Here is a 19,990-nt window from a genome sequence, read left to right on the forward strand (position 1 = left end):
TTTAAGACAATATTTGCTTTATAGAAAATTGAAATTTGGACTCTTGTCTGCAGACTGGATAACCTGCCCTAGTACCATTTCTCTCCACTAGGCTGCGCTCTTTGAAACTAAAATTGGTCAGGGCCGCCATCTTGGTCGGGATCCTGACCAAACCAGTGCTGATTGGTTAACTCAATTAGGGAATCTTAAGTTTGGTTTGAGCTACAGATTTCCTTACTGTTTATATTTGAAATGTGTAAGAGATGACACATTGGTGTTTAAAGATGGATCCAGCATGGTAAAATTATTGTAATCATTTTAAAATTATTTTATTTCAAAAAGGATAGTTGCACTTTCCAAGCGAAGCCTCGAGGAGATTAGACAAACCAAGGCAGGCAAACAAGTCAACTTGTCTGAAGGCTTTCATGATTTCAGGGCCCGAGGTAAAGAAAACAAAACAAATGACGTCGTCTTGGTGACACTTTAATGAGGCGAGTGATTGGATACTTACAATGAACTTTGTACAAAATAAATGAACCTGGTCACCCCTTTAGATCGTCGTGGTTACACGCATTTAAAACTCAAAAACAGACTCGTAGAGGAGGATAGTGACAGAGATTTAGGGATAGTGAACTACCAGAGGACACGTGGTGACCACAGAGTTACCTCCCCCTTAGACAGAAAACAATGTGAGAGCCTTGGGGTGAACAATGTAACAATGGTCTGGATTTAATCTATTTGCTAAAATGATAAAATTTTCAACACATTTTCTTACTTCACACTCGCTCGCACACTTGTACAGATTAGCATTGGATGCATGTAAGATATAGAAATACAGAAATATTATAAAAAATGATGCTTTTTTGTTGAAACAACCCAGAATTCTCAGAGTAAAAATTTGTTTTTTAAAAAAGAATATATGAACCAATGCTTGTATGGAGGTCTGTATAATGTTGGTATCTATAGAGTACAATACAGACTATTGATATTTACATCCTGGCTAAGATTTCTTAGAGAAAACATGTATTTCCTTCCAGTATTATATCATCTATTCTACAGCTATTCTTGTCCCCTGATTTCAACCTGCAGTTACTGGATGAACATTTTTTTTTTTTTAAACTTTGACAGAAGAAATGTTTTATTTCCTCTATGAAGCGCAGTGCTTGTTTTAAAATTTTTACGTGACAGGAAAAAAAAAGACAACTAATTCCATGATAAAAATGAGGTAAAAATTGATAAAAGTAGCCAATTTAATTAACCCTTTCACCACTGTAGACCGTAATGGACTCACCCAGACAAATGTATGGTAGAGTCTACTAAAGTTACATAGGGGTGAAGAGTTAAAGACGTCTCTACTATAATGTTTATACATTGTATATATAAAGGTAAAAATTATTTTTGATATTGTCAATCAAAAGTTTATAGAGCAACATTGTACAGAAAGTATAATATTGACAAAATTTGACATTGTAAAACGGGCATCTCAAATGTTACCCTACAGAACTCGGAGCCAGAATGTCAATGATCAATTCAAGTTCTTATTGTTATTCAATGAGCTCATTTACCCTTAAATACCCATTTGAACTCTTCTAATTCAAAGGTTAGAATAGTTCATTATGAAATTCTGTGTGTGAATTAGTTGAAGAAATATCGAAAACCAGTTCTCGAGCTGACATTATCAAGAATTTGTCAATAAATATATTTGGCACCTTTAAAGTTGGTGATTAGGTTTGTTTTTTATATATATATATACCTATGTATTTAAAATATCCATCAGAATTTCACACACAACATTGCACTAATAGCCACTTCTTAATTATTCGCAGTTTGAAATATCTGTAATTCATATATTAAAGAAAAATGCATGCACTTAATTTTCAAAAGAATAGCCACTTCCTAATTACTCATAGTTTGAAATATCTGTAATTCATATACGTATTAAAGAAAAAAGCATGCACTTAATTTTTTAAAATTCTGTAACAATGAGGACTTCCAAGAGTATAATTCATTAGATCATTTGCATGCAATCTCTACAGAATATGAATATATTTGAAAGTTAGTATGGTACACAAAATTTTGAAATTACCTCAATTTGACTAAATGAACCCATACAAAATTAAAAAGAAGATGATCTCCCTTTGACTGTAATGGTCAAATCTCTGAGTAAATGGCCTCCTCTACCTCGATTGTCTTTTACAACTGATCGTCAGGTATATACTTCCTGGATGTAAACACTCATTGCAGACAAACCTAAAAGGCAGAGGAATTGACAAAAACAGTTTTACAGTTAAGAAGATGAGGTACCTGTAATTAGTCTACCTGATCATGGAACAGAAGAACATCGCTCATCTGGGTTTACACTTACTGAAAATCATCCCACACTGTACTTTAATTCTCACTTCCTACTTGGCGTAATTCTGATTCTCCTATGTTATATAATTCTGCCCCCAGCCCCCCACCACTTCCCTTCCCCATTATAAAAATCTGGCCCTCCCTCTAAATATGTCTCCAATAAAACAGTCTTGAATGCCTTTCCGACAAAATGCAATTTTCCCCTCCTTTCATCCTTTTCCCTTCCCCATTATAAAAATCTGCCCCTCCCTCTAAATATAATTCCACCAAAACAGTCTTGAATGCCTTTCCGAAAAAAAAATGTAATTCCCCCCCCTCCTTTCATCCTACGATTGTTCCCCTTCCGTAGTTACCTCTAACTAGTGGTGTACAATTTCACCAGCCAACAGACAATATTTTGAAAGTTTTCATAGAAATATTGATTTTTTTTTACTATCTTTTACTACGATTTTACCTGTCCCAGGCTAGTGGAACTCTACAACCCCTGCATTTTGTGATTCTTTCTCCTGCTAACAATTATGTATTCCTAGTTAATTCTTTTCCTCTAATTAAGTGGGATTCCTTCATCCCCTCCCTATCTCCGTGTAGATCCTTCCCCTCCAAAAAGCGTTGTGATTCCGACTTCTTGATTACATATAGGTTGACACTTGGTAGAGGAAATATATGATACAGTACATATAAAGATTCATTAAAATGATAATTTCTTGTCGTATACAAACATCATGCGGTCTCTATTTAACAATAATAACCCAGACTCACATAGTATCTCTCACAGTGTTTAACAGGTGATAAAAAAAGAATTGTATAATTCTCCTTTTCATTTTCTCAATAAATAAGATTAAACAAACATTTACAAACTTAGTATATTACATCACATGTTTTTTATAATGAATTATTCCTAGTATTCATCAGTACCACTGTTCATGACAAAAAACGTCACTGTACACAGTGGCGTACGATAACACTAATAGTTCTAACGCTTGTCCGTTACTTATACACTACTAACACCAAACCGAGTGCAGACGTGTCCTACACATCTACACCGTATCACATTTGTTAGTGGTTTTTTTATTTGGTTGTCAATATCCAATACCTCAACACGCCAATGGCTTTCCTTTCTGAAGAATCGTCATTCTTACTAACAAACACATTATATATATATATATATATATATATGATTTAATGTATGTTTTATATATATATATATTGCCATATTTGGTCAACAACATTTAGAGAAGTCATTTTCTTCCTCTTGTGTTCAACACTGGCCTGTAAGGCATGAATACATTTCCTGCTTCCCACGACGACTCCACTACGGTTAGACTCAGAAAATTTGTCCAAACAGTGATCTCCCTTTCTTTAATTTTGTCTTTTCTTTCTTCAATACAAAGTTTTTAAAAGAATTTTTAATAAATCTATAATGAACTCTTAAAGTGACTTTCATGCATTTGAAATGTTTCAAAATATCAATTTACCTTTCTTTTCTTTAAATTATCGTTAATTAAAATACAAAGAAAAAGTTGTTGACAAGACACTGAAGAGTTGGATGGGTGGTTCTTGTTTGGCAAATGATTGTATACACCTGAGCTCAGTGGCTTATCAGCCACAGTTTCTCAGTGTTCGTGGAATGGTATATAAGAGTTACTTGCCCTTGTTTTATATGAGAATACACTACCGACAATAGTGACAATGGACCACGTATAACATCGTTTTCATGATACTGAAATGCTGCATAACACTTCTTCCTCACAAACAATTCCTCTCGGTTCCCACAGAAAGCTCCTTCATCGCTGACCTTTGACCTATTAATTGCATTGCTGACCTTTGTCCTATAGATTGCATCCAAGAAGAAGCACTGAACCATATCTATCAAGACTTTAGGTCAAAGTCAAGTTGAAGGTGGCAGTGACCTTTGAACTCGGCCAGCACAAGCTGGGTCGGGTGTGATCGGATACACCAGCATCCAGGAATTTTATCACAGTTATCTCCCCTGTTGACGATGAGCGGGGTCAACCACATCTTGCCACACAGATTTCTGTGCTTTGTTTCTAGACTTGGCGTAGCACGAAGCCTGACTTATTATCAACCTTTGGTCGCGTAGACATATCTCAGTTTCCGGTTCACCGAAAACCAAATTGGGCCGACTTGCATCTTCTGTAGATGCATGTTTTCTTATGGATGTGCATAGCTCTGCCAGCGACGGCAAATAGCGCTCATGACAACGACAGCAGCTTGCGACGGGACACAACAACAAAGGCTGTTAGGCGGCTGGCTGGCTGCACTTGCAGTGACAGATATCTCCAAACGAAGACATCTCTATTCCTCGGAACAGAAGACAACAAACCCTACTCACATTACGTCCACCACAACACCTACTCCTTTCTGTTTTGCACCATCAGCTGCATTCAAACTATTTCTTCTAGCCACTGCAAGACTCTAAACGAGAAAAATTACACTAAGACTTGGCGTACCATCAATGGCTGGCTACCGGACTTTGCTGTACCACAACGCCATGCATGGGCGAGTCCTCTCCACGCTCGGCGGCCGCGCGCGAGTGTTGGCTATTCGCGTCATGGCCAGGATTGCTAGCGTTTGCACTAGTCTGTATAGAGAAATTGAAACCCGTAGCGGGCCAAGTCTGTTGTGAGTACTGACCGTACTGGCCATGGGGTGTGGGATAACTTGCCATGTTCACGGTAGAGAGCTGAGCAGGGTCATTATGTAGGGCCTGCGGATGGCCATGGCCTTGCAGATTGGTTGTTAGGTCCACAGCCATACCTGCCGTGGCAGGGTACGTAGTCCGTGCCGAGGTGAAGTTGCTGGGATACCCGGCTGAGCCGAGCAGTATGGCTTGCTGCATCTGTGGCTGCGGTGCAGTATGCTGTGCCACCATCTGCGGTGCTGTGCCGCTTGACAGTTGCGGAGGCGATTGGTGTTGCCGCGACGAGTGGTGATGAGAGTGGTGCCTATGGGAACTGTTGCCCTGGAGACGACTGTCACTGGCCGGTGCCCAGTTCTGAGTGCCAGGCGGCTGTTGATACGTTGGAACTACTTGGGGCGGCCCTGACGCTGGGCTCTCACACTCCATGGTGGGGTACTGGACTCCTTGGCCCTGATGGGCGGAGTGGGAGTGGGAGTGGAGCTGGGAGTGGTGTTGGTGTGTTGGGTCAGACCTCGCCCTCCCACTCGTCGAAGAACCGACTGAAACAAGAGAACCAGAATATGTAGGAAGTGAAAAGATAACATTGAAACGAAAAACAACACCAAGACATATTAATCTTATAATTTTTTCTTTTCAGAGTCGAGATTAATAAATCTAATAGTAAAAAAAATATATCATTTAAATGAAGTCTTGAATCATAAATCGCAAAGAAGAACATTAAAAATAAATAAATTAACAGCTTTCTACGGAATTCAAGCGGGGTAACGCAGGGAGCATAAAAGTGCACACTGTTGACACATGCAGAGAATCACCGAAGCTGATGAAGAAGATGAAACAGATGCTGAATGATGAATGATGATACATTGCTATCAAATGAAACCGATGAAATATTTCATTCATACTAAAACTTATTCATTTCAAAAGCTAAGTGGTGAATCAATTGACCACTCAATCTACAGATTGGGCCGTCGCTCACGTTACGAAAGCAAACAAACACTTTCCGCTACACTATAATTTGCCAGTAATAATAAAAGACATATTTACATTAACTGTAGATGCAGTATTTCTCCCCCCTCTAAGACGTTATTGGTGATGAGATCCATTTTATCTCTGAAATTACAGGAGGGCAAAAATGAGTGAAATATATTTGTGCAGTGTTATGAAACCATGTACCTAGTGAGAAATTACGTCATGGGTAAATAATTTGCAAGTTTATGCAAAAGTTTCGTTTCCCTTCCATAAATAATAACAGGCCGAATACATCATTGTCCTTCTTCAAATATAGGTATATCACAGTTTCCAATACAAATATAGCTAATGGATTGATGTGTGTGAAAAGTTTGGCGAAATTCATGCAAAATAAGTTCTTTCAATTTAGCCAGCACAGTAGTAGACAAGTAGAAATGGAGGAACAGTTAAGACACATAAATGATGTTACATTAACCGTACACAGATTTAAACAAAACTAACCCTTTATAGTATAGAAAGGCCGAGGAACTGCCACAAGACGTATAAACGGATTAGGAAAACACAAATGTTCCCGAGCCCCAACCTAGGGCACGACAACAGAGGCTCCAAGTATGGGCGTGCAAAACAAGAGAATAAAATCGACAATAAAGGTAAGAAACGTGTCGTTACCTGTTGGACTTGACACGTGTTGCTGTTCCATCGCGGGACTGTTCGACGCACTGTTGGGTGTATTGGTGCTCTCGTCCGTTGTTTTCTTGAAGAAATTGTGCTGAAGAGCATAGTACGGCGTTATCCTTGTTTTTGGATCAAATTCAAGCATCCGAAGGATAAGATCTTTGAACTTTAGGTAGTCGGCTACGTTGTGTCCGGGTTCTCCGGCTCTCCGTCCTCCTGGCCCACCCGTCTCGGCTCCTATTACCTCGTGGAGCTTCCGAGATCCAGGCTGCTTGTACTGTGATGTGAAACAGATGTTAATTAATATGTTGAAAATTAACATTCTCGTATGTCATGACACAACCCTCATTAAGTCTATTTTCATGAAGAGCAAAATCCTTAATTTGAAATTTTACAAAATTGGGTAAAATCCTTCAACTCATTGCAATCTTAACCCTTTCACCACTGTCGACCATAATGGACTCATCCAGATCAAAGCATGGCAAGAGTTTACTAAAGTTACATAGGGTTGACAGGTTTTCTTCTTCAAATTTGACACAATGACACATATTAAGCTAATCAGCAATGTTTATTTCCAAATTTGTTTGAATTTCTCGTATTTAAAAAAAAAAGTTAAACAGTAAAATATTGTGGATCTAATTACCTTTTTCTTCACATAATGACTGTGACCAGGAAATAAATACTGAAAAGATTTGTGTGTTAACCCTTTTCACCACTGTAGACCATAATGGACTCATCTATACCAATGCCTCGTAGAGTCTACTAAAGTTACATAGGGGTGAAAGGGTTAATAATAATTGATATGTCGACACCAAATGTTTTTAACATTTCTTGTGTAATCGCTAAGTTAAATCTGAATGTTGTGAATTGAAAGTAAAATTGAAAGGGCAGATACGGCACTTGTGGTAGATATGGGTCGGTCCAGGATATGCCCTATGCACAGCTAACAGTATTCCCTATGTAAAACAACCCATATCAAGGACAAATATAAGATAAATTGTTGTCATATTTTGTTTACCTTCTTGCCATCTTTTGACTTCTTGCATATGTAGGTTCCGTCAGGTAACTGGTCAAAATATTTACGGGCTTTGGGAGCTTGGTCCAGTAGTGTCTTAGGTGGCATACCAAGAACCTCTACAATTTTCATCATCTGGTCGAACTGAAACACAGACACAAGTTAGATTTAGAGCCATTTTGTGAGAAATTTTACCGCGAAGCTAGATTATCTCCCTTATCAATAGAAGATGACATTATCATCCTTTTGACTTTGCAGTAAAGAGATACAAAATTTCAATAGTTGTTCCATTATCAACATTCAAAATTAAACTTCCAAATATCACTGTAAAGCTCTACATCTTTTGAGGTACTGTATACAGGGAAATGTTCACCTCAGTTTAATTTTCACTCCGTGAATATAAGAAGACTTCATAATATAAATATTAGTTCTACTTGAAGGGCGAAATTAACACTGGGCAAAATTTGATTATTTTGAGTGAAGGGCGAAATTAACACTGGGCGGAAATTGATTATTTTGAGTGAAGGGTGAAATTAACACAGGGCAAACTTTTCCCATTATATAGTATCTCTTACACCAAACTTGAAGATTTATTTTTTAAATCTTTGGATAAACCTTTGTCAGCTCTTTGAAAGTCCACAGATCCAGCAAAGACACTATGATGGTTTAAAATAACTTACCTCATTGGAGCCAGCAAACAGCGGTTCTCCTGTATGCATTTCCACAAGTATACAACCTAGTGACCACATATCTATAGCCAGGTCATATGGAATCCCCAATAATACTTCTGGCGACCGGTAAAACCGACTCTGTATATACTGGTATATCTGTAAAACAACAAAATCAAAACTCAAACTTTTTTGCAATAAACTGTAGGAATTTTAAATAAGTGTTTTGGTCCTTGGCAGCTCAATGGTACATGCATCAACTCATTCAATCCTGAAGACACTTTTGAACTCTTCCGATTCAAAGGTTGGAATAGTTCATTATGAAATTTCAGGGGTGAAGGATTAGAATTAAATTCGAAAGTAGTTTTTTGTCCCTTAGCAATTCAGTTATACTGATCAAATAGTTTGTGGACTTTCTTCATGACATCAATGTCATAAGGTGTGACTGGGAAATAGAAATGAAAACCATATTTTCTTGTGTCTGGTCCAACTGAAACCATACTTTCTTTGAACAGTTTCCCTGCTAATTTCAGAACTCTTAATGCACATTTGAATACCAATCGTGTGAACTGTTACAAAAACAACATGATACAATATATTATTATATTTTATAGTTTAATGGCCATAAATTACTGTATTGTGTCAATGGGCCATTAAACCATAAACAAACAACTTTTATTATAAAAGCTTATTAACTCATTCACCCCTTGAAGACACATTTGAACTCTTCCAATTCAAAGGTCGGATTGATTCATTATGAAATTTCAGGGGTGAATGAGTTAACACAAATAATGGTAAAGGTCATACAAGGCATTATGAAAGGTAGTTCTGCATCTCTTTGAATCGAAGAAGTACAACGAATCCGATGAAAATTGACTGGATTTACTAGTGCAAATACAGATTACGGACACTAGAGGTACGATAAAATAAATTTGAATTTCTCACATGATGATAGCCAAGTGTCCGATAATATAAATTTGAATTTCTCACACGATGATAGCCAATCAAAGACCCTGGTTACAGTAGGCCCTAACTGCGGCCAATACATCAGGCTAATTTAGATGCCAGTCTCGTCTAGCCGGTAGACAACCACTGACCATTCAAAAATCATCTGGACATTGCCTCCAACAAAAAGACCAAATTACATTTATGTGTTGGAGCTGACCATAACGTGTCTAGACGCGTCATGACACATCGTCAGTAGGGTGTGGACTTTCGTCGTACGTAATGGAATGACCACTCCGGAATCCATAGGGACCCGGCCAAAGTCTGACAAATTCACGAATATATATTGCATTTATTATGCGTAGTAAGTGACCATAAGCTGTTATGGCCCTTGCACAATCATCGACTGTAAGTGCAAATTGGTCAGTGAAGACTTCAGTCTAGACGTATCGGGTCAGACTGGACGGTCAGCCAGGGAATCCAATCGTCCAAACCTCGGCCCTAAGCAGCCAGACACAGGCCGAGCAGGATTGGATTTATGTAGATAGCTAATGAGTTTATCTCCAGCACAAACTACCGGCTATGTAAATGTGTGGTGTCTGCTTAGTGTAGACCGCGGCGAACAGTTGATTGATTTCATAGGAAAGCAACGAAATACATTGCTTTCGTCTCCATTCTTGTCAGTGTACACTGCGTTACATTTGAGATCATTTCGCAGCGTGCAAAGATTCTTAAAAAACATGCAGTAATTATAAAGCCAAATTTTTCTTCTATAAGACTATTTGTTGTTGTTGAAAAAGCCAGGTACTAGTGCAGTATGGGTATCAGATTGACTGGGTAGTGTGGTCAGATGGAGATTATCAAATTTACTTATACATTGAGAGATTCCATTGACAAACCAAGAAACATTTGTCAAAACATTCAAGATCCCACCATTGAAAGATGGTTGCAACATCAAACACACAGATATACAGACACTGTTCCAGCAGACACATCTTAGTGAAGCTGCCAAGATTTAAACATTGCAGCATCTAAATATTTTCTCCATGTTGCAAAAACGAAGAGAAACTTATTTTACAGCTAGTTCTAATTGAAATTAATATTTTTGAAAAAACTAAAACTGAATATAGTGCCCAAATGATGCTTTTTTGAGGTCGGCCTGTCGGTACTAATGCACTAAACCTACATCAGTCACAACATCAGTGAAGAGGTGCTCGAGTCCCAAGTGAAAACAGACCCTGCACCCTGTCACCCCTCGGCTGTCTGTATGTACGATTGGTAAACGGTAAAGGGGAGGTGACAGTGGAGTCGAACTCGAGTCTGCCAAATGGTACGCGTAAGTAGGTTACTCTGTAGCGAATTCAATCTGTAGAAGGGAACATGGCAGAGGGTTCTTAGGAGAATGGTGGACTAGGGAATTAATATGGAGAATGGTAGACCACAAGGGTTTCTATGGAGGATGGTTAACTATTGGGTTTTTAAAGAAATGGTGGATTAAGGGGGCCAAGACAGAGAAATGTGGATAACGCCCCCCCCCCCCAGTACAGAGAATGGTGGATAACCAGGGCTATTACAGAGAACGATGGATTAAGGGGGCTACTACAGAGAATAGCGGATTACAGGGGGGTTTTACAGCGAAAGGTGAATTACAGGGGAGGGGGCCCTGCTACAGTGAATGGTTGATTAAGGGGGCTACTATGGAGGATGATCAACTACAGGTGTTACTCTGCGCCCTTGTACCCATTCTCCTCCCTATCATGTATACACTAACGACATCACCCTCCACTCCAGAAAAGTGATGTGTCCTACTTGGGCATTGACCTAAACTGTTTATCAGCTGCCTGTTTATCTCTGGACTGGCAACAAAATCTGGGACTTGTCCAAGACTAGTACCAAGTACACAACAATAACATGTTTATGTATGCAAATTGAAGATGACAAGATTATCTACAACCTATAATTAATATATACCATTTTTATGTAATATTTCATTATCTACTAATTATGAGCAATATTTTTGAATGAATTTTCAAATTTCTAAAAAAGAAATTAATAAATTTATTCTATTGTCATATGAGCTAAATCACTATCCTGACTTCTACTAGTTTATATTGTACTTTTAATAAGAAATATTTTTTTAGAAGAATCCAGTTTTTCTATGGATTACCAGTATCCAAGGGAAACACAGACTTGTACAAGTCTAGCCGTGACGGCTGTAATCTGAGGGAGACATCTGTGAGTGGCCTGCAGATTGGCGGCTGACTAATGCCCAGGTTTTACAGTCTATATAGTGATATATACCGCAGACACAACACTTTGAGTCATGGACACCGTCTGCTAACACTTCACACCCAACCCAGTGACCTCACAAGTTTTTATTATTTCGGTTGGAAATCTTCCCTCTACTCCCCCATTTTTCTGGAGTTGTAACACTTTGCCAACGTTTTAAATACCATTGAATCATTTCTAATATACTGTAAGAGGTAAATGTTATTTTGCTCTTCAATAAGACGATGAATTTAAAGACACAATTCAGATGTTGTGTTTTTACTTTTAGCTCATTCACCCCTGAAATTTCATAATGAACTCTTCCAACCTTTGTATTGGAAGAGTTCAAATGTGTCTTCAGGTGTAAATGAGTGAAAGGAGCCTTGTCTGGGACCTTAAGTCCCAATTTGACCGAGGGATTTTGTCCTAAAGAACAACTCAAAATATGTCAGTTTCAAGAGTTATTTTGTCTCAAGGGGGAGTATACACACATTTTATTATGTTTCAATTTTGAGCATGCAGAATATCCACCATGGAAATTTCAAGAAGTTGGCAAGTATGAATGTCTGGGATGTTATTTTGCCTTTAACTCATTCACCCCTACATAGTTAAATTGGAATTGCCCAGTCTCTGATTTGGTAAGGTTCATTTGACTGAAGGGGTGAATGGGTTAATAAGACGATGAGTTTGACGAAGCAATTCCTATTTTGTGTTAACACAGAATTCACTTTTAGTATTTTTACTTTTAAAGGCGACAAAGACCAAGGCAAAAATAGTTGGGAATGCAGCGTGTCAAAACCCCAATAAATTATAATTCTTGGTACACTATGCTCACCTGAATACAAATAACGAAATTCTAGATTGAAAACACTTCAAAAATAATGTTTTCATCTATTTCAAATACAGATTTTGATGCATCACTTAAACTAAACCTGATGCATCATCGTCAATTTATATTATTAAACATAATTTCATACTTCATTACACCCAACAGTCCATTTTTGCATGCATTATGCAACATGGAATATGAGACAGAAAGTAAGGTATATATAAGTGCTATGCATAAATAAAATGTACATTAACCGTCTACTAGAGCAGGTCGCTGACCGACTGTGGCACAGAACTCTAAACACCTGTGCAGGAATTACTTATCTATATTATTACCGGCTATGATCTACTGTTACTTATATAGATAGCATATCTGATTCTGTCACAGCATCCCATTAAGGCCAAACAGAATTAAATATGTGTTTCCTATTCCATACAAATTTTGTATCCAGGGCCCCTCTTCATGAAACTGTTCTCATGCTCAAGCATGGTCTGTGCTCAAACCAGCCTTCTTGTTAACTCTCTTTGATCATGTAAAATGATCAAGAGGTCAAATGTAAACATGGGAAGCATTAATTAGATACAACTCTCTTCAATTTTTTCCTCTAATCACTGACAAAATATTCTTTTTATTAATTTATGACGGAACAAGAAATAAGGCTTGAGCACAAAATCCATGCTTGAGCATGTGACCTGTGATATTTTTTAGGTCGAGATCCCCACCCCCAGTGTGCCTGAGGTGCTTTAGTCGAGGTCCCCACCCTTCCTCTCCCAGTGTACCCAAGGTGCTTTAGTCAAGATCTCCACCACCTCTGCCCCTAGTGTGCCTGTAGTGCTTTAGTCAAGATCCCCCCCTCCCCCGTGGGCCTGTTGTGCTTTAGTCAAGATCCCCACCCCTCTGCCCCCAGTGTGCCTGTGGTGCTTTAGTCAAGATCCCCACCCCTCCTCCCCCAGTGGGCCTGTGATGTTTCAGTTCAATCATTAAAAGTCGCGGTACTAGTCAGGTCCTGGCAGAAGGCCTGACTTATACATACGTATCTAGTCACTAACTGTGGCGAGATAATTAATTTTTCAGTGAATGATTCACAAAGTTCGAGGCAGGGGATCAGTTAGATACAGCAAGGTTTACAACAGGATTAAAACTCACTCACCCCTGTATTTCAACAATAGAATACGATATCCTTTGATTTGGAGCAGTCCAAATGTCGTTAGGTGTCAAGTTGTTAACAGCAAATACTTTACCTAAACCTAACATCTCTCTTTCCTTGATCATATTCCAACTTAAGGATGCCCATACCACTGCCAAAAACTGTAGCTATGCACTGGAAACTGATTTTGCGGGCACAAATATATATTTAGCTTTGATAAATCATTTCTAAAAAGAAAACCACACCTTGCAGTTTTTTTTAAGAAAAATAACAGCGATGAGAACTTCAGATTATTGTAATATCGCGCTTTTTTAATAGAAAATTGTTCTTTTCCTTCAAATTAATTTTGTTATGGAATTTCAGTTATTGATTGTTAACTCATTCACCCCTGAAGACACATTTGAACTCTTCCAATTCAAAGGTTGGAATAGTTCATTATGAAAGTTCAGGGGTGAATGAGTTAAGCAAGAGAATATCAAATTCTGTAGATAATGCATAGCTGAAGCATTTAGACAATTTAGCAAAAGCGAAAAAAATCTGACAACAGGTACCACGGGGGGNGGGGGGGGGGAAAAGCTGATACGACCCTCTTGTAACTAACCAGACACACAGAGCTAAGTATTGTTCCTCCCTTCAACCACATCAAACATCTCCGTCAGCTGTTTATCACGTTTTTAATCTAAGTCAGTGAATCCACTTTCTAATCCAAACTTTTAACAGCATTTCTATAATTACTTTATGTTCCTATAGCCCCGTATTTCAAACAATTGGTCAAAAAAGTGTCGCCTTGTACCCTGTTCGAGTAAATTTCATGCATGTTATCAAGTTTACCGATCTTAAAATGCATGTAGGAGGTACAAATCTACGGCGAATCTCTAAGAAACCTTAATTCCAGCCAGAAGCCAGACAAAAGGGTATACAGAGCCTTTCTAATGCACATCTTCCGAACAGATTAAGGATAAATCATCGGGATGTTATAAGCTATAAAAAGAAATTATTTTATACAAGTACAATAGAGCCTAGCAAGCATATCGGTTCTCATTTGATTATCTAGATAACTTTTTGGCTGCAGCTAATTCTTTCATTAAAATCTGTCTGCAGCTTTGCCGAAACATTGTCCAAAAGACGTTAATTTTTTGTCTCCTTCTCTTTCAAATCCAATTTTTTCCTGTTATGTAATAAGTTAGGTGGCCATTTCCAGATGAGGCTTGCCACAGCCAGGTTTGAGATTGGATTTGAGACACTGATTTGGTAGGCTTGGAGATTAGAAAGCGAGAGGGACCACCACATGGCAGTGAGATTGTAGGATCTCGGGGATAAACCCAGGCTTATCACGCACTTCGTCAGAGCCATAAATCTGTATACACATACCCCTCTATCTCCCTCTGCAGATTAAACATCAGCTTTTTTATACGCTTAAAATTCCAAAGCTACGATATGATGGACTGAAACAGTTAGTTACTTTCGTTGATATATTATATATATCTCGCTGAACATTTTTGTAGGATTTTTTTTTAAACGTTTGGTTTCAAGTATTTGAAATTCTTTAGTGGCTTGGGTAATGTTACAGAGAAGAAATTCAACAAATGCTGGAGTTAACGTGTAAATTGTGTTACAGACTCGCATATAGATGCAACAAGCCAATTTTCTTAGCGTCAAAAATCCTACTACTGCAGAAACCTCTGTCAATATTGACATTTATATACAAACACATTTTCAATGGAATATTTGAATACTGCTTTTTGTCGCTGTAGCAGAAAATGACCCGTGTAACTTTGATTTTATCATAAACCCAACTGTTAACACAACCTGCTGCAAAAAAGTTTGGCGATACGGGAAGTGAAATATGCGTGACGACCAAAATAAACATTGTAAAAGACATCTAGAGGTGAGTGTCCCGACACGCCTTTTAAAAAAACCCACTTTTTTACATATTGTTGCCTTTTTTTTTGACATCAGCCATTTCTCTTTCCACCTTGTATGACCTTTCTGTTGTTATAGAGTAATATATAATTTATTTCCAAAATATTTCGGAACATTTCAAAAAAAAAATCTGCAAAAGAACAACTCTCCAGGAATCGTAATGTACTTACCCTTTGACCTAGCTGACAGGAACTCCCGAAATCCACGATCTTGATTGCACTTCGTTTCGGATTACACAACAGAATGTTTTCCGGTTTAAGGTCACAGTGTATAATGTTTAGCTCGGGTGTTGCTAAAAATAGCAACGCCGTACACAGTTGTTGAGCAAACTTTCGAGTCAAATTTAACGAGACTCCTCGGAAGTTGGTGTTCCGTAATAAGTCATACAAATTGTAAGATAAAAGTTCGAACACAAGACAAAGGTGATTCCTAAACATGAAATGCCGCTTGAGTTTTACTGCAAAAGAAGAACAAAGATGTGCATTAGCAGTTTACCACTGCAGTGGGTTGTCAACAGTTTGCTGAAACAGATTAATGAAGTTAGTATATATCTCGCTATTTGTGATGATTGCAAATAAAAATCTTATAGAAATCTCAACCGATTTAAAGGAATGACTTTTTTTGTAATTTACTCAGCTATATTTATATTGCTTACTTTCCCCCATAATGTCCTCACAAGTAAAATACTTATTTCCCCATACTGTAAGTACTCTATTTTTTTATTTACCTATATAATGCTTATTTTCCCATACTGTACTTTGTTACCTATATAATACTTATTTTCCCATACTGTACTTACCTATATAATACTTATTTTCCCTGTCATGTTTATTCATAAGTTCTAGTAGTTTGACCTCTATTTGGGCCTGGTTAAGGAACGGCTTTTTGTTCTTGATGATCTTGATGGCTACTTGTTCCTGGTCAGTGTGGTCATACGCCTTCACCACCTAAAGACACAAACAAATCATAATCATTTTCAATAATTGGAATATCACAGAAATAATCGTCTTCCACCTAACCCTTCTCCCCCTGTGTTACTTCAGTAGACTCTACCATGCATTGATCAGGAGGAGTCCATAATGGTCTGCAGGGGCGAAAGGTTAGGTAAAACCAGAATATCTAGTAGTCAATCCTGTTCATGCAACCAGTTCTACTAGGAGACCACGTTAAATTTCCCCCAATGTAGCAATTCCACTGTGAAATCAGTCTGTATTTAGAGACCACCTGTGATAAGAGACTTTTTTTATAGCTTTTTTAGGGTGGTGTTTCAACTCATTCACCCCTGAAGACACATTTGAACTCTTCCAATTCAAAGATTGGAATAGTTCATAATGAAATTTCAGGGTTGGACGAGTGAATACAGGTGTGAATGTAAAAGCCGGAAAATGTCACTATACACAAAGTCTTGCTTACAACCTCCACAAGTTATCATCAACAATGGTTTGTAAACATCTTGGAAAAAAATTGCTGGAAACTTCGCAAATGTAGTAGAATTTTGTAAAACCCTGCATGCCATGTTAACTTTCGTTGTCAAAGACCATACATATTTACAATTTCCTACAACGATGGAATCAGTTTTTTTCTTTTTAAATCCACAATTGAACTTAAAATAAATCTCATTTGTATCTGATAAGATTTTTAATGCAAGTGTCAGTTTCTGCGAGGAAAACCCCCAAACAATACCACGTTTTTACCTTATTTTGACATGTTGGTGGCTAAATCACCTGTGCGTTTTACACCTGGCCTAAAGCTGGTACAAGACTGATCCCGGATCAGCCCCGGTAGTTAACTCATTCACCCCTGAATACACATTTGAACACTTCCAATTCAACGGTTGGAATAGTCCAATATGAAATTTCAGGGAGAGAGAGGAATGAGTTAATCACCTTTATCCATCTACTCAATCAACCAAAAACTCTCATAAAAATTATCTACAATTTTTTTCAAGAAGGCAATTACCTACAAAGTTTGAAAAGCTCCAAGTGAAAGTTCTTAACAAAAGAAGCTTTGAATAAATAATTGAATTTGAAACTTTATTAAAAGTGAATACATTTATCTGTCTAAATTGGTGTTTAAATTTAGCAAAAACTTATAAATAATGAATAATGACTGGATAATGTTTTTAAGAACACCTTTTCATGTATGCATTTGCTGGGACCATTAAGTCTTTTTGACATTTAGTGATCAATATTCTACCTGTCTGCTACTTGGTGTTTAGATTTTAATGATCAGACTGATAGAGAGATTCATTAACTTTTTGAGATGTCTGTCTGTGTGTATTTCGGACCGTTAAAGTTTTGACAGGTTGTCAATATTTCCACCTGTCTAAAGGCCTTTTTTGCTGTGTCTGTGGGGTGTGAAAGAGCCCCATTGTCCGTAGCCATACTTGGCAGACTGTGACCAGATCAAGGTCGGTTTACTTTATACACATGTAATTGTGCGGCGAATTATTATCTGTTGGACCGCAGACGTTCCAGGCAGGCACTCGATGGCGCATGGAAGCATCCAACAGGTATTCTACAGGTAAGGAGCGGACAGGTGCACGGCCGACACATGCATGTCCCACCTGTATGCTAATTTGGCAGGTAAGGGCAGTTGGGTACTAAGGGCACAAGATTGGGGTATCAGGGTCAAAGGTTAGCTTGTTGCTGGGGAGTCAAGCTCTACCAATTTCATCATAAGAAATTTGAAAGCTATGTCTTTTTTTTATATATAAATTACAATATTTTATATGCATGTATTTAAGTCAAGGGGTCTCAATTATTCAGTCAATTTGATCACTACTGAAGATAATGGTCAAAATAATAATTTAGGATGCTATAATACTATTCAATTGTGCAAAAAGTGTTTTCCCCCTTTCCTTTATTGGAAACAGACTGCTTCCTATAGCTAAAAAGTGTCTTAATTTCATAAATAAAGAATATTTTTTTTTAGATATGTTTACCCAATTTTTATAAATATATATATATTTTTCCAAATGTATACAGGCACAATTTTAGTAGAAGCAAACACTGGTTAAGAATGTAAAATTTAACCGAAATTGTGCTCGAAATATTTTTCATTAAATTATTATTATTCAAATATGTAAAGGTCATGATGGTAATCGAAAGTTCACAATAAAAATAATTAGGCTCTCTACACACTTCTGAGTAAAATGAAGTTAGTAGATTTATTCTTTACAGCTTTTTTAATAAAATAGAAACAATTTCATATCCCTCTCCTTACTAAAGAACAAGAATTGGGCACATTTCTCTAGAAATGTGTTGAGACTGAATCTAAAATAATTTACAACTCAAACACATCACCAATGAAATGATTACTCTATTTAAATATACCGTCCCAACCCCTGGTCAGCCCTGTGGAGGTCAACGGGGTCGCCTGGTACCGTTATAATCGCCGTTTAAATCTTTTGTGACTCTCAAAAACAAACGAGCCAAGGCTAGCGGACCCGTGACAACAAACACAACTCTGACGGGGAAACCGTTATAATTTCCCACCATTGTTGGCACCCCCTAACAAACTAAACTTGGACAGGGGTACCGTTATAATGTTCCTCCCTTCTATTGTCACTTCCCTTCTTAACAAACGAGAATCTGACAGGGGTGCCGTTATAATATTCAACCCCGTCTATTATGCTGCTAAACAACAAACGAAAACGTGCCGATGGACGATGGACTGTGGCCAGTCAGGCCAGGTGGTATAAAAACGGACCAACCAAAAGACCACAACCCATCACGCATGCCTTATTGTGAGAGGAGAGTGTGTCGGAATTTGTCCACCCCAGCAATAATAGCTCCACATAGACAAAGACACCTGCTCCTTGGCTGATGTCGGCGAGTGATTGCGCGTGAGAAGCCAGCGGCAGATGGCGGAGGGGTGTATCGGGCTGACTCAGAAAGGTGATGAGAACCAAGATGAAAAAGTTTTTCAAAACTTTTAACAGAAGAATTGGACCCCTGGCAGATGGTGATAGGAGGTGACCAAAAGTGTGAAGGAACTCAAACTAAAAACTTCAAAAGTTTCACCTGTAGACTGGTGGTACTATCAACAGGTGCTACAACATGGAAGGGGGTCTCCCTCATAATACAGTGGGACACTGGTGTGGAGGAATTTGAACTTGGTCACTTTGTCCAAACTTTAGAAGAGCAGGAATGGTGGCAGGGACATATGGGATGAAAAGTTTTACTTGTACATTGTACTTTGGGCAGGTGGTGCTAATTCAGAGGGGGTCACTTTTATAATGATAGGAATTCTACCTTGATCGACTGTTCAGCAATTAGGGCACATGAATGTGGTGCTTTATATTGAAGGCACCTTACAATTATGATAGATAAGAAATGATTAAATATTGTCAGAAAAACAAACTTTTTATGCATTGTAGACTTGGGGTGGGGGGTGGGGGGAGGAAATCAATCAAGATTAGGAGGAGCAGTCATCATCTTTTTTTAAAAAGTTTTTTCTCTTCTCTCCACAAAAAAATTCCGAAACATATGTAAGTTGATTAGGTCTTATCAAGTATGAGTACATAAAATTTAATATTTGAAAATTATTTGAAACT

At 37.9% G+C, this 19,990-nt stretch overlaps 1 protein-coding gene across 7 annotated transcripts in view; it reads right to left on the reverse strand.

Annotated features, from left to right (window-relative positions):
* Nucleotides 1–446: 446 nt before the first annotated feature.
* LOC110462826 (dual specificity tyrosine-phosphorylation-regulated kinase 1A-like) overlaps nucleotides 447–19,990 on the reverse strand; it is an 83,883-nt gene continuing 64,339 nt past the window's right edge. For 6 of the 7 annotated variants that reach the window (XM_021517043.1, XM_021517029.1, XM_021517062.1 and 3 more), the window contains exons 4-9: nucleotides 16,232–16,379; nucleotides 15,603–15,889; nucleotides 8,333–8,479; nucleotides 7,656–7,796; nucleotides 6,632–6,914; nucleotides 447–5,532 (exon numbers count right to left, since the gene is read on the reverse strand). In XM_021517043.1, the coding sequence (XP_021372718.1) occupies nucleotides 4,805–5,532; nucleotides 6,632–6,914; nucleotides 7,656–7,796; nucleotides 8,333–8,479; nucleotides 15,603–15,889; nucleotides 16,232–16,379 (1,734 nt within the window). In that variant the 3' untranslated portion in view covers nucleotides 447–4,804. Of the gene's footprint in view, nucleotides 5,533–6,037; nucleotides 6,104–6,631; nucleotides 6,915–7,655; nucleotides 7,797–8,332; nucleotides 8,480–15,602; nucleotides 15,890–16,231; nucleotides 16,380–19,990 lie in introns of all 7 variants that reach the window. The other variant, XM_021517082.1, reaches the window with a different exon arrangement.

Source organism: Mizuhopecten yessoensis, unplaced genomic scaffold (assembly GCF_002113885.1).
Source record: "Mizuhopecten yessoensis strain PY_sf001 unplaced genomic scaffold, ASM211388v2 scaffold1471, whole genome shotgun sequence".
Taxonomy (NCBI): domain Eukaryota; kingdom Metazoa; phylum Mollusca; class Bivalvia; order Pectinida; family Pectinidae; genus Mizuhopecten; species Mizuhopecten yessoensis.